The sequence below is a fragment of the Siphateles boraxobius genome, unplaced genomic scaffold (assembly GCF_051911475.1).
Source record: "Siphateles boraxobius isolate OS27281-9 unplaced genomic scaffold, OSU_SipBor_1 85, whole genome shotgun sequence".
NCBI classification, from domain to species: Eukaryota; Metazoa; Chordata; class Actinopteri; order Cypriniformes; family Leuciscidae; genus Siphateles; species Siphateles boraxobius.
The window spans coordinates 1,125,001-1,150,868 of NW_027509214.1; the positions used below are offsets into that span (position 1 = coordinate 1,125,001).

A 25,868-nucleotide genomic window follows, 5' to 3' on the forward strand; every position below is an offset into this window, starting at 1 on the left:
CACGAGTCTGTCGCCTCTGACAGCGTGGCATCACGTGCACCTGCGCAATATCATATGATTTCCGAAAATACTACAATGTTGTCAATAGGGTTGGGTACCGAAACGCGGTGCCAATAGGGAACCGGTTCCGACGTAAACGGTAGTAACCAGACCGAATAAGAACGAAGCTTTCGGTGCCTGACTCTCTGTGTCATGAGGCGCACACACACACGCAAGGTCTCTCGCTCTCTCTCTCTCCGCTGTGCGCGCACTATACGGTTTGGAGCACAGTCTGTTCTGTCTCTGGATCAAGCAGACAAAACATGGGAACCTGGAGCCGTGTCGAGATTAGATTACCCTGGTAGTAATCTCCAGTATTATTACATTGATACAATATTGTTTTATTTGATATTATGTAAATGTGAATTTTTATTTTATATTGCTTTATTTATTATTATCATATGTTACTTGTATTTATATTGTTTAAAGATTTAAGTTAATATTGTGTCCAGTTTGGCCCTGTAAATAAAAGGGTATTATTTTTTGACAAAGTGTGTGCGGTTTCGTTTTTTAAGTACCGTTTCTAGAACCGTTTAAAAAACACAGAGTAGGTACTGGTATCGGATATAACCCAACCGATATCCAACCCTAGTTGTCAACTAGTGATATCACAAGAACTGTTGAGGAATATGCAACATAATTTAGACAATTCTTTTTGTCATATGTTATAATAATAAGTTATAACTGTCATTCAGTTGATCATTTCAGCCGCTGTGTGCATGTCCTCGCACAGCTTATCTTCGCTGAGACACGAATACACTATTAACTCAAAGCTTTTACTCTTAATAAACCCACGTCCACTTTAATAAAAAAAGAATATTTATTAAACAAACCATATCATGAGCAGAAACGAAATAAAGTGCATAACTGATACGCCAATTCCGATATGTTCATAATAGCCTACTCATAACAGACAGGGCAACCTAACGCAGACAAGTTAGCTTAGCGCTTTTAGGCGATATGTCATGTGTCGTCGAGCTGCTGAAGGCAAACTGTTGCTTGAAAACTTTGCATTCGACCTTTTCCCGTTATCAATTTTAACAAAATGCTGCCACACTGTCGATGTCTTTGTTGTTGACATGTTAGAAGAAGACTGACTATTAAATGCTCTCACAATTAAATAAATAATATTCAGCATCAAACCTTCTATAGCCTACATATCTGTCTCTCTTCTGCAGTGGGTTGGGCTAATCCCCAAAAAAGTGCAAACACGGGGGTGTTCTGAAGACAGGCTGTTCCCTGTGAAACAGGGGTGCTCTGAAAACACCCCCGTTAGCAGTTAGAGCTTTACCCCTGATGAAATGAACGCGCAAAAAAATGGAAAAATCAGAATTTTAGTCGAACCAGAACGTATCAACCAACTAATCGACTGGGACATTACAGCCCTAAACATATTGCTCATTGTTAGTTCATGTTAGTTAATACATTAATGTTAACTAATGAACCTAATTGTAAAGTTTTACCATGTTTGTTTTTATTATATTGTATTAATGATATCATGTTGTTAAATGTCTAATTTGACATTTAAAATGCCTAACTTCATTGCTGAACTAATGAAACGGCCGCTCATGCATCATGTTCTTCATCGCTTCGGCTTTGCTGTGAAAAGAGCCTTTTTCAGGAGATGTTCGAGTGTGTGTGCTCTCTCTCTGCAGGGCGCGTTTAACCGCGTGGCTCGAGGAATGCTGCATCAGGATCACATCACGTTCGCGGTGCTGCTCGCCCGGATCAACCTGAAGGGCCTGACCAGGTACTGAAGCGACTGGGTGAATTAAACAGCTCCAATCGTATGGATTTATTTTATTATCACTTAAAGGGCTCGTCGGATGCCGATTTTGCACAAGTCAGTGTGATTCTCTAGGGTCTTCATGTAAAGTTTGTAACTTACTTTGGTTAAAACTCTTTACTTTGTGTAAAACAGCCGTTTACCTCCTCAAGAACAGCTGTGTTCAGCGACCCGTTCCGGTGCTTGTCACTTTAAATGATGAGCAACCCGACCGCCCTTCTGTGGGGGTGTCGACACGTAAAGTATATAAATGGCTGAGGGCGGAAATATGCTAATTCATATGAAATATGCTAATACGGGACAGTCCGTCAGCAGTCGTGGGTGGAGCATTAACAATATGATGTCATATTGCTCAGAAAATCCAGACGGTTTGATTGAGTGTTTAGACTTTATGGTGAATGTATTTTTTTCATTGTATGGTGGTTGTGTCCACACACTGACACATTTATATGCAAACACCATATAAAGTGAATTTTGCATCCGATGACCCCTTAATGAAGAGTTTGAATTAGGGGTGTGTGATATTAGTATACGTTAGACTAGAGTGCTTGCGCTAGTGCACATTTTTAATGTGTGATTTAGTTTAATAAAATGCATTTATAATGCCCTTAATATTCAAGATAATGGGAAAAAATACCTCTGCATGTCTTTTATATTTATATAATTTTATATAGTTCATCAATATAACGTGGAGAGTACTGTTCTTTCTCCAAATATCAGCACGATTACATATGTGAAGTTTAATTTATACAACAATTCAATAAACAAGAAAGTTAATATTAAGTGACTTACATTTTAAAAATCAATTTAATCTTATTAGAAAAGATGCAAACTGACCAGCATATAGAATATGAAGAATATCCAAACCGTGAGTCAGCTGTCCACGGTGGTCCTAAACCTGCACAGGTGCCAGCACAATATCGTCTAATTATCATTATTGATAAAATCCCAGAAAATATCGAGATATATACTTTTTTTGTCAATATTGCACACCCCTAGTTTGAATAGACTTTCAATGGAGGGACAGAAATCCGCTCATCCAAACTCTGAGCCTGAGGTTCAGTAAAGGACAGCTGACCACTGACGCTTCTCCCGCTCTGCTCGTGTCTCCCAGCGAACCCTCGTACGACGCAGAGTTCCAGCACTACTTGCGTGGGAAGGAGATCGTGTTGAGCGGGGCGAGCATGCCGAAGGTCACGGGTCTGAGCGGAGAGCAGGCGGAGGCCATGGTGCGCCTCAGCCGAGTGCCAGCCTTCAGAGACCTGGTGTCCACCGTCCAGGCGGATGAGGTGAGCGACCTACGCCTGTGCTCAGTCTGAGCTCACACAGCGCTCCGGACCTCTGACCCCCTGACTCCTCCCTGATCCCCTGACCCCTCTCTGATCCCCTGACCCCTCTCTGATCACCTGACCCCTCTCTGATCACCTGACCCCTCTCTGATCCCCTGACTCATCCACGATCCCCTGACTCATCCACGATCCCCTGACTCATCCACGATCCCCTGACTCATCCACGATCCCCTGACTCATCCACGACCCCTCTCTGACCCCTGACTCATCCACGATCCCCTGACTCATCCACGATCCCCTGACTCATCCACGATCCCCTGACTCATCCACGACCCCTCTCTGACCCCTGACTCATCCCTGATCCCCTGACCCCTCCCTGATCACCTGACCCCTCCCTGATCACCTGACCCCTCTCTGATCACCTGACCCCTCCCTGATCACCTGACCCCTCCCTGATCACCTGACCCCTCTCTGATCACCTGACCCCTCTCTGATCACCTGTTCCCTCTCTGACCTCCTGACCCCTCTCTGATCACCTGACGCCTCTCTGATCACCTGACCCCTCTCTGATCACCTGACACCTCTCTGATCACCTGACCCCTCTCTGACCTACTGACCCCTCTCTGATCACCTGACCCCTCTCTGACCTCCTGACCCCTCCCTGATCACCTGACCCCTCTCTGACCTCCTGACCCCTCTCTGACCTCCTGACCCCTCTCTGACCTCCTGATCCCTCCCTGATCACCTGACCCCTCTCTGACCTCCTGATCCCTCCCTGATCACCTGATCCCTCCCTGATCACCTGACCCCTCCCTGATCACCTGACGCCTCTCTGATCACCTGACCCCTCTCTGATCACCTGACCCCTCTCTGACCTCCTGATCCCTCTCTGATCACCTGACCCCTCTCTGATCACCTGACCCCTCTCTGATCACCTGACCCCTCTCTGATCACCTGACCCCTTCTGTGTTCCAGCAATTCTTCATGTGGCTGGAGAGTAACTCCCCTGAGCTGTCGGTGCCGTACCTGTGGAGCGAGGAGAAGGCGTCCAGTGAGTGCAGTGATAATGACACATTTAATATTCAACAATATTATTGATCTCCTGCATTGACACCATTATCTGAGAACTGAACTGGATGATGACATCACGGTTTTATATATATATATATATATATAAATGAACTAAATTAATACCTTTTTTACAACAAAAATGAACCATCGCTGAACTTAAGCTGGACTGACACTATTTTCTTCTAGAAACAAACTGTTGCATTATTTCCTGTTATCTCTGTAAAGCTGCTTTGAAACACTCAGTATTGTAAAATACTATATAAATAAAGGTGACTTGACGTTACGTCCTGTGAGTGCCTGCAGAAGTGACGTGTGTGTGTGTGTGTCCTCAGCTCTGATTGGTCAGGCCGTCCACCAGCTGCTGCTGATTCAGGCGTTCAGACCGGATCGTCTGCTGGCCATGTCACACATCTTTGTGTCCAAAATCCTGGGAGAAAACTTCATGGCCATCATCGATCAGCCGCTGGACCTGGCCAACATCGTGGATAGCGAGGTGTGTGTGTGTGTGTGTGTGTGTGAGAGAGAGACACGAGCGGCTCCTGCTTCAGTGTGTGTGTGAGAGACGCGAGCTGTTCCTGCTTCAGTGTGTGTGTGTGTATGAGACGCGAGTTGCTCCTGCTTCAGTGCTCATATGTGTGTTTGTGTGTGTGTGTGTGTGTGTGTGTGCGCGCGCAGGTGAAGCCGGGGACGCCGGTGCTGATGTGTTCTGTGCCCGGGTACGATGCTAGCGGTCTAGTGAGGGATCTCGCCGCTGAGCAGAACAAACACATCACCTCCATCTCTATCGGTGAGACCTCACACACACACACACACACACACACACACACACACCTCCATCTCTATCGGTGAGACCACACACACACACACACACACCTCCATCTCTATCGGTGAGACCTCACACACACACACACACACACACACACACACACCTCCATCTCTATCGGTGAGACCACACACACACACACACACACCTCCATCTCTATCGGTGAGACCTCACAAACACACACTCCTCCATCTCCATCGGTGAGACCTCACACACACACACTCCTCCATCTCCATCGGTGAGACCTCACACACACACACACCTCCATCTCCATCGGTGAGACCTCACACACACACACACCTCCATCTCCATCGGTGAGACCTCACAAACACACACTCCTCCATCTCCATCGGTGAGACCTCACACACACACACACCTCCATCTCCATCGGTGAGACCTCACACACACACACACCTCCATCTCCATCGGTGAGACCTCACAAACACACACTCCTCCATCTCCATCGGTGAGACCTCACACACACACACTCCTCCATCTCCATCGGTGAGACCTCACACACACACACACACACACACACTCCTCCATCTCCATCGGTGAGACCTCACAAACACACACTCCTCCATCTCCATCGGTGAGACCTCACACACACACACACCTCCATCTCCATCGGTGAGACCTCACACACACACACACACACACACACACCTCCATCTCTATCGGTGAGACCACACACACACACACACACACCTCCATCTCTATCGGTGAGACCTCACAAACACACACTCCTCCATCTCCATCGGTGAGACCTCACACACACACACACCTCCATCTCTATCGGTGAGACCTCACACACACACACACACACACACACCTCCATCTCTATCGGTGAGACCACACACACACACACACACACCTCCATCTCTATCGGTGAGACCTCACACACACACACACCTCCATCTCTATCGGTGAGACCTCACACACACACACACACACACACCTCCATCTCTATCGGTGAGACCACACACACACACACACACACACCTCCATCTCTATCGGTGAGACCTCACAAACACACACTCCTCCATCTCCATCGGTGAGACCTCACACACACACACTCCTCCATCTCCATCGGTGAGACCTCACACACACACACACCTCCATCTCCATCGGTGAGACCTCACACACACACACTCCTCCATCTCCATCGGTGAGACCTCACACACACACACTCCTCCATCTCCATCGGTGAGACCTCACAAACACACACTCCTCCATCTCCATCGGTGAGACCTCACACACACACACTCCTCCATCTCCATCGGTGAGACCTCACAAACACACACTCCTCCATCTCCATCGGTGAGACCTCACACACACACACTCCTCCATCTCCATCGGTGAGACCTCACACACACACACACCTCCATCTCCATCGGTGAGACCTCACAAACACACACTCCTCCATCTCCATCGGTGAGACCTCACACACACACACTCCTCCATCTCCATCGGTGAGACCTCACACACACACACACACCTCCATCTCCATCGGTGAGACCTCACAAACACACACTCCTCCATCTCCATCGGTGAGACCTCACACACACACACACCTCCATCTCCATCGGTGAGACCTCACAAACACACACTCCTCCATCTCCATCGGTGAGACCTCACACACACACACCTCCATCTCCATCGGTGAGACCTCACACACACACACACCTCCATCTCCATCGGTGAGACCTCACACACACACACACCTCCATCTCCATCGGTGAGACCTCACACACACACACACCTCCATCTCCATCGGTGAGACCTCACACACACACACACACCTCCATCTCCATCGGTGAGACCACACACACACACACACACCTCACACACACACACACACACACACACCTCCATCTCCATCGGTGAGACCTCACACACACACACACCTCCATCTCCATCGGTGAGACCACACACACACACACACACACACCTCACACACACACACACACACACAAACACACCTCCATCTCCATCGGTGAGACCTCACACACACACACACACACCTCCATCTCCATCGGTGAGACCTCACACACACACACACCTCCATCTCCATCGGTGAGACCTCACACACACACACACCTCCATCTCCATCGGTGAGACCTCACACACACACACACCTCCATCTCCATCGGTGAGACCTCACACACACACACACACCTCCATCTCCATCGGTGAGACCTCACACACACACACACCTCCATCTCCATCGGTGAGACCTCACACACACACACACACACCTCCATCTCCATCGGTGAGACCACACACACACACACACCTCACACACACACACACACACACACACACAAACACACCTCCATCTCCATCGGTGAGACCTCACACACACACACACACCTCCATCTCCATCGGTGAGACCTCACAAACACACACTCCTCCATCTCCATCGGTGAGACCTCACACACACACACACCTCCATCTCCATCGGTGAGACCTCTCACACACACACACACACACCTCCATCTCCATCGGTGAGACCTCACACACACACACACACACCTCCATCTCCATCGGTGAGACCTCACACACACACACACACACACACACCTCCATCTCCATCGGTGAGACCACACACACACACCTCCATCTCCATCGGTGAGACCTCACACACACACACACACACACACACACACAAACACACCTCCATCTCCATCGGTGAGACCTCACACACACACACACTCCTCCATCTCCATCGGTGAGACCTCACACACACACACACACCTCCATCTCCATCGGTGAGACCTCTCTCACACACACACACACACACCTCCATCTCCATCTCCATCGGTGAGACCTCACACACACACACACACACACACACCTCCATCTCCATCGGTGAGACCACACACACACACACACACCTCCATCTCCATCGGTGAGACCTCACACACACACACACACACACACACACAAACACACCTCCATCTCCATCGGTGAGACCTCACACACACACACACACCTCCATCTCCATCGGTGAGACCTCACACACACACACACACACACACACACACACAAACACACCTCCATCTCCATCGGTGAGACCTCACACACACACACACACCTCCATCTCCATCGGTGAGACCTCACAAACACACACTCCTCCATCTCCATCGGTGAGACCTCACACACACACACACCTCCATCTCCATCGGTGAGACCTCACACACACACACACACCTCCATCTCCATCGGTGAGACCTCACACACACACACACACCTCCATCTCCATCGGTGAGACCTCACACACACACACACCTCCATCTCCATCGGTGAGACCACACACACACACCTCACACACACACACACACACACACACCTCCATCTCCATCGGTGAGACCTCACACACACACACACACCTCCATCTCCATCGGTGAGACCTCACAAACACACACTCCTCCATCTCCATCGGTGAGACCTCACACACACACACACCTCCATCTCCATCGGTGAGACCTCTCACACACACACACACACACCTCCATCTCCATCGGTGAGACCTCACACACACACACACACACCTCCATCTCCATCGGTGAGACCTCACACACACACACACACACACACACACACCTCCATCTCCATCGGTGAGACCACACACACACACACACCTCCATCTCCATCGGTGAGACCTCACACACACACACACACAAACACACCTCCATCTCCATCGGTGAGACCTCACACACACACACACACCTCCATCTCCATCGGTGAGACCTCACACACACACACACACACACACACACCTCCATCTCCATCGGTGAGACCACACACACACACACACACACACCTCCATCTCCATCGGTGAGACCTCACACACACACACACACACACACACCTCCATCTCCATCGGTGAGACCTCACACACACACACACACCTCCATCTCCATCGGTGAGACCTCACACACACACACACACCTCCATCTCCATCGGTGAGACCTCACACACACACACACCTCCATCTCCATCGGTGAGACCACACACACACACCTCACACACACACACACACACACACACACACATCTCCATCGGTGAGACCTCACACACACACACACACCTCCATCTCCATCGGTGAGACCTCACAAACACACACTCCTCCATCTCCATCGGTGAGACCTCACACACACACACACCTCCATCTCCATCGGTGAGACCTCTCACACACACACACACACACCTCCATCTCCATCGGTGAGACCTCACACACACACACACACACCTCCATCTCCATCGGTGAGACCTCACACACACACACACACACACACACACACACCTCCATCTCCATCGGTGAGACCACACACACACACACACACACACCTCCATCTCCATCGGTGAGACCTCACACACACACACAAACACACCTCCATCTCCATCGGTGAGACCTCACACACACACACACACCTCCATCTCCATCGGTGAGACCTCACAAGCACACACACACACACACACACCTCCATCTCCATCGGTGAGACCACACACACACACACACACACACCTCCATCTCCATCGGTGAGACCTCACACACACACACACACAAACACACCTCCATCTCCATCGGTGAGACCTCACACACACACACACACACCTCCATCTCCATCGGTGAGACCTCACACACACACACACACCTCCATCTCCATCGGTGAGACCTCACACACACACACATGTAGATATAACACTGGAAGCTTGTTTCCGCCACAGAATAAAAAAGGTAATTGTGACTTTATATCGTGCCATTCTGAGAAACAGCCAAAATTGTAAGATATAAACTCGGAATTCGCAGTTATCTTTTAAAATGTTTTATTCTGTGATGGACACAAGCTAATGAAAAATACTTTTGTTAATTCCAACATTTACTAACATTATTTATCAGTTGTATCTGTTAATATTATTTAATTTACTAACATGATTTTAGATATAGTAAAGTGTTGGCAAACATAAAGCGAACTCTTGTCTGCGTCTCCAGGTTCTGCTGAAGGCTTTAATAAGGCGGACCGAGACATCAACACAGCGGTGAAGTCGGGCAGGTGAGAGAGCGTTCGAGCAGCACACACTCCTCCGGCGCTCACGAGCTGCGCTCACGTGTGTGTGTGTGTGTGTGTTTCAGGTGGGTGATGCTGGAGAACGTGCATCTGGCTCCTGGTTGGCTGATGCAGTTGGAGAAGAAACTCCACTCCATGCAACCGCACGCCAGTTTCCGGCTCTTCCTCACCATGGAGATCAACCCGAAGGTCCCGCATCACTTCCTGTGCTCAGTCTGTGTCATGTGTCATGAACGCCTCGTCTGATGATTGATGTTCTCCCTCAGGTGCCGGTGAACCTGCTGCGTGCCGGCCGCATCTTCGTGTTCGAGCCGCCTCCGGGTATGAAGGCCAACATGCTGCGCACCTTCAGCAATATCCCTGTGGCGCGCATGTGCAAGGTGAGTGTGCACACACACATCTGATCTGGGATCCGGGAGCTGCACAGTCGAGCACATCTGATCCAAAATTGACAAAAACGGCATTATTTTTTAACACACTTATTTTTCTTAATAGGAAAACGAGTGATTGTTTGGGTCCTGCTTTACATTAGGCCCTGTGCTTAACCATTCGATACAGGATTCTTGTGTACTTGCATGTTGGTGTGTTGTAATTGACCTATGGCTAAGCCACGCCCCTAAACGCGATGAGCCAATCACAGTGCGCATACCTATCCTATACACTCGGACATCCTCTGCTTCCTCGTCCATTGAAATGCATTGCAGTTAGTCAGGTTTCATTCGTTTTTATATGTTTTTTTCTTGTCCTTTTAAGTTTAAAATGGTCAAACGGTGTGCATGGAGTACATGCAACTCCGACACTAGGTATCCCGAGAGGCTGGGCGACGGTGTGTGTTTTTTACCCTTTCCCAAGCCACATAACAACCGAGATAAGTGTCTGGATTAAGTTATGGTAGACCACAACACCAACTAAACGTGGATAAATTAAACAAGGATGTCTACATCTGTTCTAAGATAAGTCAACAACTTATTTGAACGTTATCTTTTACATCTCTAACGTAACGTTAGCCTAACATTAGAAAACGTTAACGTTAGCTTCTAGCTGCGTTGTACATCATGTCACTTAGCTTCATTAACGTATCTGTAAATAACCGAGATAAGAAATGTTAGCAGTGTTGTGCTGAATGATTGATGTAAATACTGTAGCACCAAACTAACGGAGAGGTACTCTTGGTAAAGATGCTAAAAAGGCTTGTCCTGGAAACGTATGCAACTTAGATCTGTACATATTTAATTAGACCATGAACCATTAATTACATATTAAAGCACAATATTTTAGACAACTTTTTACCAAAATATATATCTATATAATCTTTCTGTCTACAAAAATCATCACTTGCCTCCTGTGAAATGTCTCCTGCTGTGACAGCTGCCATAGCGCCCGTCACCGAATGTTGACTGTTGACTAACTTCATCCCTACCGCTAACAAACCTAACTCTGACCCCTGTAACCTTTACTCCTGAACCTGACCGGACCTCAAACTCACTGGCAGGAAATGTGGTAATTTTCCAGATCATGCTCAGTAAACCCATATATAGGTATTTAATAGCTGTTACTGGCACTTCTTGTGTTTCTCTCTTTAAGATGTTGTAAGATGATGTAGGGGTCGATCGATTATCGGCGCCGATATTGAGCATTTTTATGGTTATCTGTATCGGACATTTTCAAAACCGATTTGCCAATAAAATAATTTAATTTTGAAATGCGCTATATTTGGCTCTGACGCAGCCGCCACTGTCGAACTCAGCACTCTGTGGACAAGACCAATGTCCCGCACACCTGAGTCACGAGTCCGGCCGAACGCGGGAAGCTGAAGCACTGAAGGTTTTACACTCTCGAGTCCCACAGCGACAGCACTGCAGACTGGAGCCGCGTCACTGATCACGCTTCAGTCTCAGAGTTACGGCGGCAGACTTTACTGAACGAGCAATACATCACCACACTGAAGTTACTAAACACCTCGATATAATAGAAAACACGGTCGGAATCACGGAATCCAGTCATAAAAACGGAATTTACTGTATAAAGCGGAATGTCTCTGAATTTGTCAACTTTTTGATGAATTAATAAACTGAATTAATAAATTAAATAAAAAAAATATTAAAATTAATTTGCGAATTTCAGACCGCAAAAAGACTATTTAAATATGAATCCTGCGAGTTTCTAATGTAAATGAATGGCGCAGACGCGTGATTTCATTTACCGCACACGCACACACACACACACACACACACACACACGCACGCACGCACGCACGCGCGTGATGCTTGTACTGTTTTCAGCCTCAGCCGCATCATCATATGAGGACATGATTGCATAAACATTATCATCTCCAGAGCCGCTTCAGGAGCTTTTTAACCCTTCAACTGAGAAAAGTTATCGTCATAAACACACAGATCTCAAAGATCTCCACGGCAACCCGTCAAAATAACAGTTTGGGTTTTCATAGGGCCCTAAAAATGTAATTTGTCAAACTGTAAATAAATTGAATAAGTTAGACTTCAAATTAATTAGAAATGCTTTTTGATTACTAAAATTGTATTTAACCATTACAATAAAGTCTTTAAGTTTTACAAAATGTTTACAGAATGCTGATGGGGGATCCCTACACTTAAGTTATTATTATTATATTAAATTATAATATAAGTTATATTATAGTTCTCAGATTTAAAGATGTGTTTAAAATCATTTAAAGAAAGTATTTGTCAAATTTATTCTTAATTTTGACATTAACTTAAATTTTTACACCAGACTTGGGCTATATATCGGTTCAAAATCTGGGTTATCGACTACTTGATCTGTAATAATGTATGTTGTGTTTCTGCTCGTCTCTGCTGCCAGTGTGTTTGTCATTGTGTCGATTGTTGTCACATGTTGTTGTTGTTGTTGTTCTCAGTCCCCGAACGAGCGCGCGCGCCTGTACTTCCTGCTGGCCTGGTTCCACGCCGTGATCCAGGAGCGTCTCCGCTACGCTCCGCTCGGCTGGTCCAAGAAATACGAGTTCGGCGAGTCGGACCTGCGCTCCGCCTGTGACACCATCGACACCTGGCTGGATGATACAGCAAAGGTGTGTATGTGTGTGTGTGTGTGTGTGTGTGTGTGTGTCGCTCTCTTCATGGTGTGTGTAACACCTGTCGCTCTCGTCATGGTGTGTGTGTGAGAGAGAGAGAGAGAGAGAAATGTGTGTGTGTGTGAGAGAGAGAGAAATGAGTGTGTGAGAGAGAGAGAGAGAGTGTGTGTGTGTGTGTGTAACACCTGACGCTCTCCTCAGGGTGTGTGTGTGAGAGAGAGTGTGTGTGTAATGCCTGTTGCTCTCCTCAGGGTGTGTGTGTGTGACGCCTGTTGCTCTCCTCAGGGTGTGTGTGTGTGTGTGTGTGTGACAGAGAGAGTTTGTGTGTGTGTGTGTAACGCCTGTTGCTCTCCTCAGGGTGTGTGTGTGAGAGAGAGAGAGAGAGTGTGTGTGTGAGAGAGAGAGTGTGTGTGTGAGAGAGAGAGTGTGTGTGTGTGTGTGTGTGTGTGAGAGAGAGAGTGTGTGTGTGTGTGTGTGTGTGTGTGTAACGCCTGTTACTCTCCTCAGGGTGTGTGTGTGTGAGAGAGAGAGATAGAGAGAGAGCGAGAGTGTGTGTGTGTAACGCCTGTTGCTCTCCTCAGGGTGTGTGTGTAACGCCTGTTGCTCTCCTCAGGGTGTGTGTGTGTGTGTGTAACGCCTGTTGCTCTCCTCAGGGTGTGTGTGTGAGAGAGAGAGTGTGTGTGTGTGTGTGTGTGTGTGTGTGTGTAACGCCTGTTGCTCTCCTCAGGGTGTGTGTGTGTGTGTGTAACGCCTGTTGCTCTCCTCAGGGTGTGTGTGTGAGAGAGAGAGAGTGTGTGTGTGTGTGTGTGTAACGCCTGTTGCTCTCCTCAGGGCCGGCAGAACATCTCTCCTGATAAGATCCCGTGGGCGGCTCTGAAGACTCTGATGGCTCAGTCGATCTACGGCGGCCGCATCGATAACGAATTCGACCAGCGGCTCCTGAACACGTTCCTGGACCGGCTCTTCACCACCAGCAGCTTCGACAGCGAGTTCAAGCTGGCGCTCAAAGTGGACGGGCACAAGGACATCAAGATGCCCGACGGCATCCGGTCAGCCTAACCTTAACCTCACGTTCTGGATCACATGTTTGTGTCTTCAGCGTTTGTGTCTACAGCGTTTGTGTCTACTCTCTTCTGTAGAGACACACTCACTGAACTAACCCAACACTGATCTGAGTAATGACTCGAGTCTTCTGTAGAGCTGCTTTACTGCAGAATGTAAAAGTTGAAACATGAACACTGTTATTCCTGTGAAGCTCTGTTATTCAGTGCTGTATGAGGCGCTGGTGAATGACCTGTGTGTGTGTGTGTGTGTGTGTTTGTCAGGCGTGAGGAGTTCATCCACTGGGTGGAGCTGCTGCCGGACACTCAGACTCCATCATGGCTCGGGCTGCCGAGTAACGCAGAGAAGGTCCTGCTCACGACTCAGGGTACGAGCGCGCGCGCACACACACACACACTCTCTCTCTATCTCTCTCACACACATGCTTGAACATGCAAGTTTGTCCAGCTGTTAATTTGATCTCCCTCCTTCACTTCCTGTGGGCGTGTCCCTCCGCACCTCACTTCCTGTGGGCGTGTCCCGTGCGCTCAGGCATTGACATGATGGGGAAGCTGTTGAAGATGCAGATGTTGGAGGATGAGGACGATCTGGCGTACGAGACGGAGAAGAAGCGCTCGACGTCCTCGACTGACGCTCAGCCGGCCTGGATGAGAACGCTCCTGTCCACCGCTCGCAACTGGCTCCTGCTGATCCCCGAGGCCGTCAGCCCCCTCAAGCGCACCGTGGAGAACATCAAGGTATGCTGGGAAGGGCCTCGGGCCTCAGGGTTTCTGCAGCCCACCCTGATCACCGTCAGGCTTTTCTCCACTCGCGAGCGTAAACCTCTCCATTCAAGCCCTCTAAAGCTTAGACACACACTGTTGTTTTCAATGTTTTAAATTAGACATCGACTGCTATTGATTTTTTTTATATATATATATATATATATATATATATATATATATATATATATCCGATACCAATTATTTGCATGTTTATTTGCCGATACCTGATATATAGAACCAATATTTATGTTTTATGTTTTTGACAATTGACCTATCGGTAAGCCCCGCCCCCCTTAGTTACTGTTGCCATCTCGGACAAACAAACGGAGTTGCTAACTGTCCTACAATGACAGCGTTCAGTGTGAACCTCGTCCCCAGATGTTTTGATACATTTTGGACACAGAAGGACCACCTCTCATCGACAAGCATTCAAGTGGGACTTAAATATGCCATGGGGGGATATATAAAAGATTTTTAAATCAATATGGTAGTTAACGAGATTAATCTGGAAGCAAGGGTTTTCAGAACACAATGCAAGCGGGAGAAGCCTCGTGTTTACGGTCACGTCACGATCACAGATGACTGTTTTTGACCTATTATACATGATGTGAGGACAGTTAGCCATTTAGGGTTGTACGTTAGCATGGACTCACTAACTTTAATTGTAACTTAATAAGAGTATGACAACCAGAAAATTTAAGTTTTCGTCTTCATTGGGATTGGGGTTGAATCCTTAGGGAACCAGGTTACTGCGCTCACGTCAGTGATATTATAAATAAACTGGGCTTCAGTCGTATTGTGCAGATAATTAGTCCATTCAAGCAAATCTTATCATTCTTTTGAACCGCGCTGGTGAACGTGCACACAGTACGGTGATTTAATACATGGATGCCCATGCCCATCCACTCAGGATACGTGGAATCAGCGTCCTTACATGCAAAACATACTTCTACATCAATAAACATGAACTGTTCCGCTTCTTCGAGCGTGAGGTGAAAATGGGGTCTCTCACACACACACACACACACCGTCCTCATGATGTGTTCCTCCACAGGACCCGCTGTTCCGCTTCTTCGAGCGTGAGGTGAAGATGGGGTCACGGATGCTGCAGGACGTGCGTCAGGATCTGACTGATGTGGTTCAGGTGTGTGAGGGCAAGAAGAAGCAGACCAACGACCTGCGCACGCTCATCAACGACCTGGTCAAAGGTAGCTGACCCCTGACCCCTCGCTCTGACCTCTGACCCCTCGCTCTCATCACTAACCCGGTCCTGTTTCCTCAGGCATTCTCCCGCGCAGCTGGTGTCGCTACACCGTCCCGGCGGCCATGACGGTGATCCAGTGGGTGTCGGACTTCAGCGAGAGGATCCAGCAGCTGCAGCAGATCTCACAGGGGGCGGCCTCTGGGGGCGCTAAAGAGCTCAAGGTGTCCGAACACGACACACTCGATGAGGAAAACTGGAAACACACTCGATGATGAAAACAACTAAAAGCACAATCAATGATGCTAACTGAGTTCATGCAGTGAAGCAGCTCTAAAAACAAATAAGCAAAAGGACTGAAGAAAGAAGAGAAGTTGATCAAAATGTTTGTGCTTAAAAACGTACAAATATCTGTCAGTAGGATCAGAAAAATAATCCTGTTTTCCCTCCATTGGCAAATATTTGTTCTTGTTTTAAGTTCAAGTTTTGTTCAATTTCTCTGCTTCAATTTCTGAAGTTTTGGTACTGCATCTCCAGTAAATGTATCTTGATTTAAGAATGTTTAGATATTTGTGCTGGAATACAGACAGAAACACTGAGGAAGAACAGCAATTTCTATTCTAGTGGTTGTGATCAGGTGGTCAAGACTTTTTTTGTGTGTGTAAAATGAATTAAAAGTAATGGAGATTGTTAGGAAGTTATTTTGAAATGTTGAAGTGTTAATAAAACTCACCGTGTTGATGTTTAGGGTTAGAGAGCACATTGACATGTATGTTTCCTCCACTGGGTGTGATGCTAAATTTGTCGTTCTCCAGAACATCCATGTGACCCTGGGGAGCCTGTTCGTGCCCGAGGCCTACATCACTGCCACCCGCCAGTACGTGGCTCAGGCCAACAGCTGGTCTCTGGAGGAGCTGTGTCTCGAGGTCAACGTCACATCAGCACAGGGAGCAGCCCTCGACGCCTGCAGCTTCGGCATCAAGGGTGAGCGTGAGAGTGAGTGAGCGTGAGTGAGCGTGAGTGAGCGTGAGTGAGCGTGAGTGAGCGTGAGTGAGCGTGAGTGAGTGAGAGTGAGGGTGAGAGTGAGGGTGAGAGTGAGGGTGAGTGAGAGTGAGAGTGAGGGTGAGTGAGAATGAGGGTGAGAGTGAGTGAGAGTGAGAGTGAGTGAGCGTGAGGGTAGAGGTCTGCGCGGGACACAATTTTCAGACCCGCTCCTGCAGTGTTCAGTCCCGCTCCCGCAAAGATTTGTCATTTTTAGTACCGCTCCCGCCCGCATCTGTGATATAATGTCCCGCTCCCGCCCACACTTTCTATCTGACGAAAGGTCTTGGGGAAAAAAATGCGAGCACACAAAATTCCTTACCAATACTTGGTAACATATTTATTGGTCCCATATTACGAACAGCATAATATTCACAACAGTACTTTATCTGAAGCACTAGAGGCGCTCTGTTCCTCGTCCATGCTGTCTATTTTGAACTTGAACTAGCTTTCGAATTCGAACTCGGAGCAGCGGGAAAGGAATTGTCTCTAAACAAGTGTGCGTGAGATTAGGCCCCGCCCTACCCGACAACATTCAGAAGTTTAGGCTGCTTAAAACGTTTTTATTGCTGCCAATCAGAATCTCCCTCACAACTACAAATTATGTACGCTACTTTAATCATTTATATATTTTACTTTATACTCGTATTTAATTTGCGGGAGTGCAGCATATCATCCCTCCCGCCCGCACCCGCAAGTGCACCTCATCATCCCGCCCGCTCCCGCAATGACCTTTAAAAATTTGTCCCGCGCCGCACTGTTTTGCGTCGGGACCCGCGGGTCCCGCGGGACTCCCGCGGGAGTGCAGACCTCTACGTGAGGGTGAGGGTGAGTGAGAGTGAGCGTGAGGGTGAGTGAGGGTGAGTGAGAGTGAGTGAGAGTGAGAGTGAGTGAGGGTGAGTGAGAGTGAGTGAGGGTGAGTGGGTGAGGGTGAGTGAGAGTGGGTGAGGGAGAGTGGGTGAGGGTGAGCGTGAGAGTGAGTGAGCGTGAGAGTGAGTGAGCGTGAGAGTGAGTGAGCGTGAGAGTGAGTGAGCGTGAGAGTGAGTGAGCGTGAGAGTGAGTGAGCGTGAGAGTGAGCGTGAGAGTGAGAGTGAGCGTGAGAGTGAGTGAGCGTGAGTGAGAGTGAGTGAGGGTGAGTGTGAGAGTGAGGGTGAGTGAGCGTGAGAGTGCGCGCGAGAGTGAGGGTGAGTGAGCGTGAGGGTGAGCGTGAGGGTGAGGGTGAGTGAGCGTGAGAGTGAGCGTGAGAGTGCGCGCGAGAGTGAGGGTGAGTGAGGGTGAGTGAGGGTGAGGGTGAGTGAGCGTGAGTGAGCGTGAGTGAGCGTGCGTGAGGGTGGGTGAGTGAGCGTGAGAGTGAGCGTGAGAGTGAGCGTGAGAGTGAGCGTGAGAGTGAGGGTGGGTGAGAGTGAGAGTGAGAGTGAGAGTGAGAGTGAGTGAGAGTGAGCGTGAGAGTGAGGGTGAGGGTGAGTGACAGTGAGGGTGGGTGAGTGAGAGTGAGGGTGAGTGACAGTGAGGGTGAGTGAGCGTGAGAGTGAGTGAGAGTGAGCGTGAGTGAGTGAGGGTGAGCGTGAGTGAGTGAGGGTGAGTGAGAGTGAGGGTGAGTGAGAGTGAGGGTGAGTGAGAGTGAGGGTGAGTGACAGTGAGGGTGAGTGAGCGAGAGTGAGGGTGAGTGAGCGTGAGTGAGGGTGAGTGACAGTGAGGGTGAGTGAGCGTGAGAGTGAGGGTGAGTGAGATTGAGCGTGAGTGAGGGTGAGTGAGAGTGAGCGTGAGTGAGAGTGAGGGTGAGTGACAGTGAGGGTGAGTGACAGTGAGGGTGAGTGACAGTGAGGGTGAGTGAGCGTGAGGGTGAGTGAGAGCGAGCGTGAGTGAGAGTGAGGGTGAGTGAGAGTGAGCGTGAGTGAGAGTGAGTGAGTGAGAGTGAGTGAGCGTGAGAGTGAGTGAGAGTGAGGGTGAGTGAGAGTGAGGGTGAGTGAGAGTGAGCGTGAGTGAGAGTGAGCGTGAGTGAGCGTGAGCGTGAGTGAGAGTGAGGGTGAGTGACAGTGAGAGTGAGTGAGAGTGAGCGTGAGTGAGAGCGAGCGTGAGTGAGAGTGAGGGTGAGTGACAGTGAGAGTGAGTGAGAGTGAGCGTGAGAGTGAGGGTGAGTGAGCGTGAGTGAGAGTGAGGGAGAGTGAGCGTGAGGGTGAGTGAGCGTGAGTGAGCGTGAGTGAGGGTGAGTGAGCGTGAGTGAGGGTGAGTGAGGGTGAGTGAGAGTGAGCGTGAGTGAGCGTGAGTGAGCGTGAGTGAGCGTGAGTGAGCGTGAGTGAGCGTGAGTGAGCGTGAGTGAGAGTGAGCGTGAGTGAGAGTGAGCGTGAGTGAGAGTGAGAGTGAGCGTGAGTGAGAGTGAGGGTGAGTGAGCGAGAGTGAGAGTGAGGGTGAGTGACAGTGAGGGTGGGTTAGTGAGAGTGAGCGTGAGAGTGAGGGTGGGTTAGTGAGAGTGAGTGAGCGTGAGGGTGAGGGTGAGCGTGAGGGTGAGGGTGAGTGACAGTGAGGGTGAGTGAGAGTGAGGGTGAGTGAGAGGGTGAGTGAGGGAGAGTGAGGGTGAGGGTGAGTGAGGGAGAGTGAGGGTGAGGGTGAGTGAGGGAGAGTGAGGGTGAGGGAGAGTGAGGGTGAGTGAGAGTGAGGGTGAGTGAGGGTGAGTGAGAGTGAGGGTGAGTGAGAGTGAGGGTGAGTGAGAGTGAGGGTGAGTGAGAGTGAGGGTGAGTGAGAGTGAGGGTGAGGGAGAGTGAGGGTGAGTGAGAGTGAGGGTGAGTGAGAGTGAGGGTGAGTGAGAGTGAGGGTGAGTGAGAGTGTGAGTGAGGGAGAGTGAGCGTGAGGGTTAGAGACCTGTAAACTTTTCAACTAAGCAATCCAAAGGTTAAAAAAAGGCGCCTGAGGGAGCTCTGCTGACGTGTGTGTGTGTGCAGGTCTGAAGCTGCAGGGAGCCGTGTGTGCGAACAACAAGCTCTCTCTGTCCACCACCATCTCCACTGACCTCCCGCTGACACAACTACGCTGGATGAAGCAGAGCAACAGTGAGAAGAGGAACATGGTAAGTGGAGACACACACACACACACACACACATTCTCACACACACACACACACACTCACTCCCCCTCTCTCTCTCACACACACACACACACACACACACACTCACTCCCCCTCTCTCTCTCTCACACACACACACACACACTCACTCCCCCTCTCTCTCTCTCACACACACACACACACACACTCACTCCCCCTCTCTCTCTCACACACACACACACACACTCACTCCCCCTCTCTCTCTCACACACTCACACTCACTCCCCCTCTCTCTCACACACACACACACACACACACTCACTCCCCCTCTCTCTCTCTCTCACACACACACACACTCACTCCCCCTCTCTCTCTCACACACACTCACTCCCCCTCTCACACACACACACACACACACACTCACCCCCCCCTCTCTCACACACACACTCACCCCCCCTCTCTCACACACACTCACTCCCCCTCTCTCTCTCTCACACACACACACACACACACACTCACTCCCCCTCTCTCTCACACACACACACTCACTCCCCCTCTCTCACACACACACACACACACACTCACTCCCCCTCTCTCTCACACACACACACTCACCCCCCCTCTCTCACACACACACACTCACTCCCCCTCTCTCACACACACACACTCACTCCCCCTCTCTCTCACACACACACACACACACACTCACTCCCCCTCTCTCTCTCACACACACACACTCACTCTCTCTCTCTCTCTCTCTCTCTCTCTCTGCAGGTAACACTGCCTGTGTATCTGAACTTCACGCGGGCTGACCTCATCTTCACCGTTGACTTTGACATCGCCACCAAGGAAGACCCGCATCACTTCTATGAGCGTGGGGTCGCGGTCCTGTGCACCGAGTAGAACACACTTTACCCAGCATGCCTCAGTGTAGAAGAACAGCTCGAATGCTTCTCTTTACTCAGCATTCCTCAGTGTAGTGTAATCATAATTGTGTGTAGTGTAATCATAACTGTGTAGTGTGATCATAACTGTGTAGTGTGATCATAACTGTGTAGTGTAATCATAATTGTGTAGTGTAATCATAACTGTGTAGTGTGATCATAACTGTGTAGTGTAATCATAACTGTGTAGTGTGATCATAACTGTGTAGTGTAATCATAACTGTGTAGTGTGATCATAACTGTGTAGTGTAATCATAACTGTGTAGTGTGATCATAACTGTGTAAATCATAACTGTGTGTCTTTAAAGGGACGAGGTCAGAAGGTCAGAAGCATGTTGGATGATGGACTGTGTTTGTGTTTCTCACACAGATGTTTTAGTGGAACAGATGAGAATTGTGTGTTTTAGATGGAAAAATGGAAGTTGATAAGTTTTGCATGATTGGTGGTTTTCAATAAAGCTCAAATATTCCTTAAGTGTATTTTGTGTATGAATGTTATTCATTTGTGCCTGTAAGATCTTTAAAACATACATGTGAATTCATAAGTCAATATAGACTATACAGGTCCTTCTCAAAAAACTAGCATATTGTGATAAAGTTCATTATTTTTACATAATGTAATGATAAAAATTAAACTTTCATATATTTTAGATTCATTGCACACCAACTGATATATTTAAGGTCTTTTATTGTTATAATACTGGTCCAGAAGGCCATCATTGACACCCTCAAGCAAGAGTGTAAGACACAGAAAGAAATTTCTGAACAAATAGGCTGTTCCCAGAGTGCTGTATCAAGGCACCTCAGTGGGAAGTCTGTGGGAAGGAAAAAGTGTGGCAAAAAACGCTGCACAACGAGAAGAGATGACCGGACCCTGAGGAAGATTGTGGAGAAGGACCAATTCCAGACCTTGGGGGACCTGCGGAAGCAGTGGACTGAGTCTGGAGTAGAAACCTCCAGAGCCACCGTGCACAGGCGTGTGCAGGAAATGGCCTACAGGTGCTGCATTCCCCAGGTCAAGCCACTTTTGAACCAGAAACAGCGGCAGAAGCGCCTGACCTGGGCTACAGAGAAGCAGCACTGGACTGTTGCTCAGTTTTGCATGTCATTCGGAAATCAAGGTGCCAGAGTCTGGAGGAAGACTGGGGAGAAGGAAATGCCAAAATGCCTGAAGTCCAGTGTCAAGTACCTACAGTCAGTGATGGTCTGGGGTGCCATGTCAGCTGCTGGTGTTGGTCCACTGTGTTTTATCAAGGGCAGGGTCAATGCAGCTAGCTATCAGGAGATTTTGGAGCACTTCAAGCTTCCATCTGCTGAAAAGCTTTATGGAGATGAAGATTTCATTTTTCAGCACGACCTGGCACCTGCACACAGTGCCAAAACCACTGGTAAATGGTTTACTGACCATGGTATTACTGGGCTCAATTGGCCTGCCAACTCTCCTGACCTGAACCCCATAGAGAATCTGTGGGATATTGTGAAGAGAAAGTTGAGAGACGCAAGACCCAACACTCTGGATGAGCTTAAGGCCGCTATCGAAGCATCCTGGGCCTCCATAACACCTCAGCAGTGCCACAGGCTGATTGCCTCCATGCCACGCCGCATTGAAGCAGTCATTTCTGCAAAAGGATTCCCGACCAAGTATTGAGTGCATAACTGAACATAATTATTTGAAGGTTGACTTTTTTTTTGTATTAAAAACACTTATTTTATTGGTCGGATGAAATATGCTAATTTTTTGTTTATAGGAATTTTGGGTTTTCATGAGCTGTATGCCAAAATCATCAGTATTAAAACAATAAAAGACCTGAAATATTTCAGTTGGTGTGCAATGAATCTAAAATATATGAAAGTTGAATTTTTATCATTACATTATGGAAAATAATGAACTTTATCACAATATGTTAATTTTTTGAGAAGGACCTGTATACAGTGGGGGAAATAATTATTTGATCCTCGGCTGATTTTGAAAGTTCACCCACTTACAAAGAAAGGAAGGGTCTATAATTTTATGGTAGGTTTATTTTAACGGAGAGACGCAGAATAACCAAAAAATCCAGAAAAACACATTATATAAAGGTTGTAAATTGATTAGCATTTGATCAAGTGAAATAAGTATTTGATCCCCAAGCAACCAGCCAGAATTCTGCCTCCACAGATTAGTCATGGGGAACACTAAAGTACTCCTAATGTCAGTGGACACCTCTCCACAGAATCTGTGTCTTTCTCTCCATCCTCTCCAACAGCATGAGCGAGACCAGAGCTGTTATGCGTCGGGGCCGACTGTAGACCTGCACACGGGTCAGGGCCGACTGTAGACCTGCACACGGGTCAGGGCCGACTGTAGACCTGCACAGGGGTCGGGGCCGACTGTACACCTGCACACGGGTCAGGGCCGACTGTACACCTGCACACGGGTCAGGGCCGACTGTAGACCTGCACACGAGTCGGGGCCGACTGTAGACCTGCGCACGGGTCAGGGCCGACTGTAGACCGGCACACGCGTCAAAGCCGACTGTACACCTGCACACGGGTCAGGGCCGACTGTACACCTGCACACGGGTCAGGGCCGACTGTAGACCTGCACACGGGTCAGGGCCGACTGTAGACCTGCACACGGGTCAGGGCCGACTGTAGACCTGCACACGGGTCAGGGCCGACTGTAGACCTGCACACGGGTCAGGGCCGACTGTAGACCTGCACACGGGTCAGGGCCGACTGTAGACCTGCACACGGGTCAGGGCCGACTGTAGACCTGCACACGGGTCAGGGCCGACTGTAGACCTGCACACGGGTCAGGGCCGACTGTACACCTGCACACGGGTCAGGGCCGACTGTAGACCTGCATACGGGTCAGGGCCGACTGTACACCTGCACACGGGTCAGGGCCGACTGTAGACCTGCACACGGGTCAGGGCCGACTGTAGACCTGCACACGGGTCAGAGCCGACTGTAGACCTGCACACGGGTCAGGGCCGACTGTAGACCTGCATACAGGTCAGGGCCGACTGTACACCTGCGCAAGGGTCAGGGCCGACTGTACACCTGCACACGGGTCAGGGCCGACTGTAGACCTGCACACGGGTCGGGGCCGACTGTACACCTGCACACGGGTCGGGGCCGACTGTACACCTGCACAGGGGTCGGGGCCGACTGTAGACCTGCACACGGGTCGGGGCCGACTGTACACCTGCACACGGGTCAGGGCCGACTGTAGACCTGCACACGGGTCGGGGCCGGGGTCAGGGCCGACTGTAGACCTGCACACGGGTCGGGGCCGACTGTACACCTGCACACGGGTCGGGGCCGACTGTAGACCTGCGCACGGGTCAGGGCCGACTGTAGACCGGCACACGCGTCAAAGCCGACTGTAGACCTACGCACGGGTCGGGGCCTACTGTAGACCTGCACACGCGTCAGGGCCGACTGTAGACCTGCACACGGCTGGACCATCAGCAAGAAGCTTGGGGAGAAGGAGACTGTTGTTGGTGTGATTATTCAGAAATGAAAGGAATACTGAATGAAAAATCCATCGCCATCGGTCTGTGGCTCTGCCAGATCTGGCCTCATGAGGTGCGGATGATCATGAGAACGGTGAGGGATCAGCCCAGAGCTACACAGGAGGAGCTTGTTAATGATCAAGGCAGTGGGTCACAGTCACCAAGCAGACATTGCTAACACACTACGCCACAATGGACTGAAGTCCTGCAGCGAACGCAAGCTCCCCGCTCAAGAAGGCACATGTAGAAACCCGTCTGAAGTCTGCCAATGAACATCTTACGATTCAGAGAAGGCTTGGGAGGAAGTGCTGTGGTCAGGAATGGGTCTTCCAGCATGATACTGACCCAGGCAGCAAAGGAGTGGCTCTAGAAGCAACACACTAAGGTCTTGGAGTGTCCAGATGATCCTGTAGAGCATCCGTGGAGGAGCCGAAACTGCCCAGATTTAGAGGATCTGTAAAGAGTGGACCAGAATCCCTCCTGAAACCTGGTGACAATCTACAAGAACCGTCTTTCCTCTGTGCTCGCCAACAAGGGTTTCTCCACAAGTACTAAATTATGTTTTGCTTGGGGATCAAATACTTATTTCACTCACAGAAATGCAAATAAATTTATAACCTTTATATAATGTTTTTTTCTGGATTTTTTGGTTGATATTCTGTCTCTATCCGTTAAAATAAACCTACCATATAATTTATAGACCCTTATTTCCTCCACTGTACAGTATATATAAAATGTAATCCAGCTGAACATATAAACAATATAAAAGCTGGCAGCTGATTGAGAAATGGCTGCGAGTTCTTCAGTTAAACACGATTGAAGATGTGTGTGAGTCAGATCCTCCAGCGCCACCGTGTGTCCTGATCCGGCACTGCAGCAACAGTGACCTCTGAAGAGCTCCAGATCATGTGATTCTCCAGATCATGTGATTCTCCAGATCATGTGATTCTGACGGCTTTATCCTGATCTGAGTGATTACAGCTGCGGCTTTAAACACACACACACACACACACAGTGCTGAGTGTATTTTAATCGAGACATGAGCAGATGATCAGAGAAAGAACTGGAACTGACGCTGGACTTTAGTTTTGCTGCTACAGACTTTGTTTAAAGTGATGAACAAGCATTTAAATAAATCAAACACTGAATACAAACATGATCTA

At 48.9% G+C, this 25,868-nt stretch overlaps 1 protein-coding gene across 2 annotated transcripts in view; it reads left to right on the plus strand.

Annotated features, from left to right (window-relative positions):
- dync1h1 (dynein, cytoplasmic 1, heavy chain 1) overlaps positions 1-21,685 on the plus strand; it is a 99,242-nt gene extending 77,557 nt beyond the window's left edge. For both annotated transcript variants that reach the window (XM_077221740.1, XM_077221741.1), the window contains exons 62-78: positions 1,695-1,789; positions 2,940-3,114; positions 4,090-4,165; positions 4,518-4,678; positions 4,861-4,972; positions 10,008-10,068; positions 10,149-10,272; positions 10,350-10,463; positions 12,980-13,150; positions 13,985-14,202; positions 14,479-14,582; positions 14,747-14,952; positions 16,034-16,187; positions 16,262-16,404; positions 16,996-17,164; positions 20,161-20,285; positions 21,036-21,685. In XM_077221740.1, coding sequence (XP_077077855.1) covers positions 1,695-1,789; positions 2,940-3,114; positions 4,090-4,165; positions 4,518-4,678; positions 4,861-4,972; positions 10,008-10,068; positions 10,149-10,272; positions 10,350-10,463; positions 12,980-13,150; positions 13,985-14,202; positions 14,479-14,582; positions 14,747-14,952; positions 16,034-16,187; positions 16,262-16,404; positions 16,996-17,164; positions 20,161-20,285; positions 21,036-21,164 — 2,337 coding nt within the window. In that variant the 3' untranslated portion in view covers positions 21,165-21,685. The remainder of the gene's footprint in view (positions 1-1,694; positions 1,790-2,939; positions 3,115-4,089; positions 4,166-4,517; positions 4,679-4,860; positions 4,973-10,007; positions 10,069-10,148; positions 10,273-10,349; positions 10,464-12,979; positions 13,151-13,984; positions 14,203-14,478; positions 14,583-14,746; positions 14,953-16,033; positions 16,188-16,261; positions 16,405-16,995; positions 17,165-20,160; positions 20,286-21,035) is intronic.
- Positions 21,686-25,868: the final 4,183 nt, after the last annotated feature.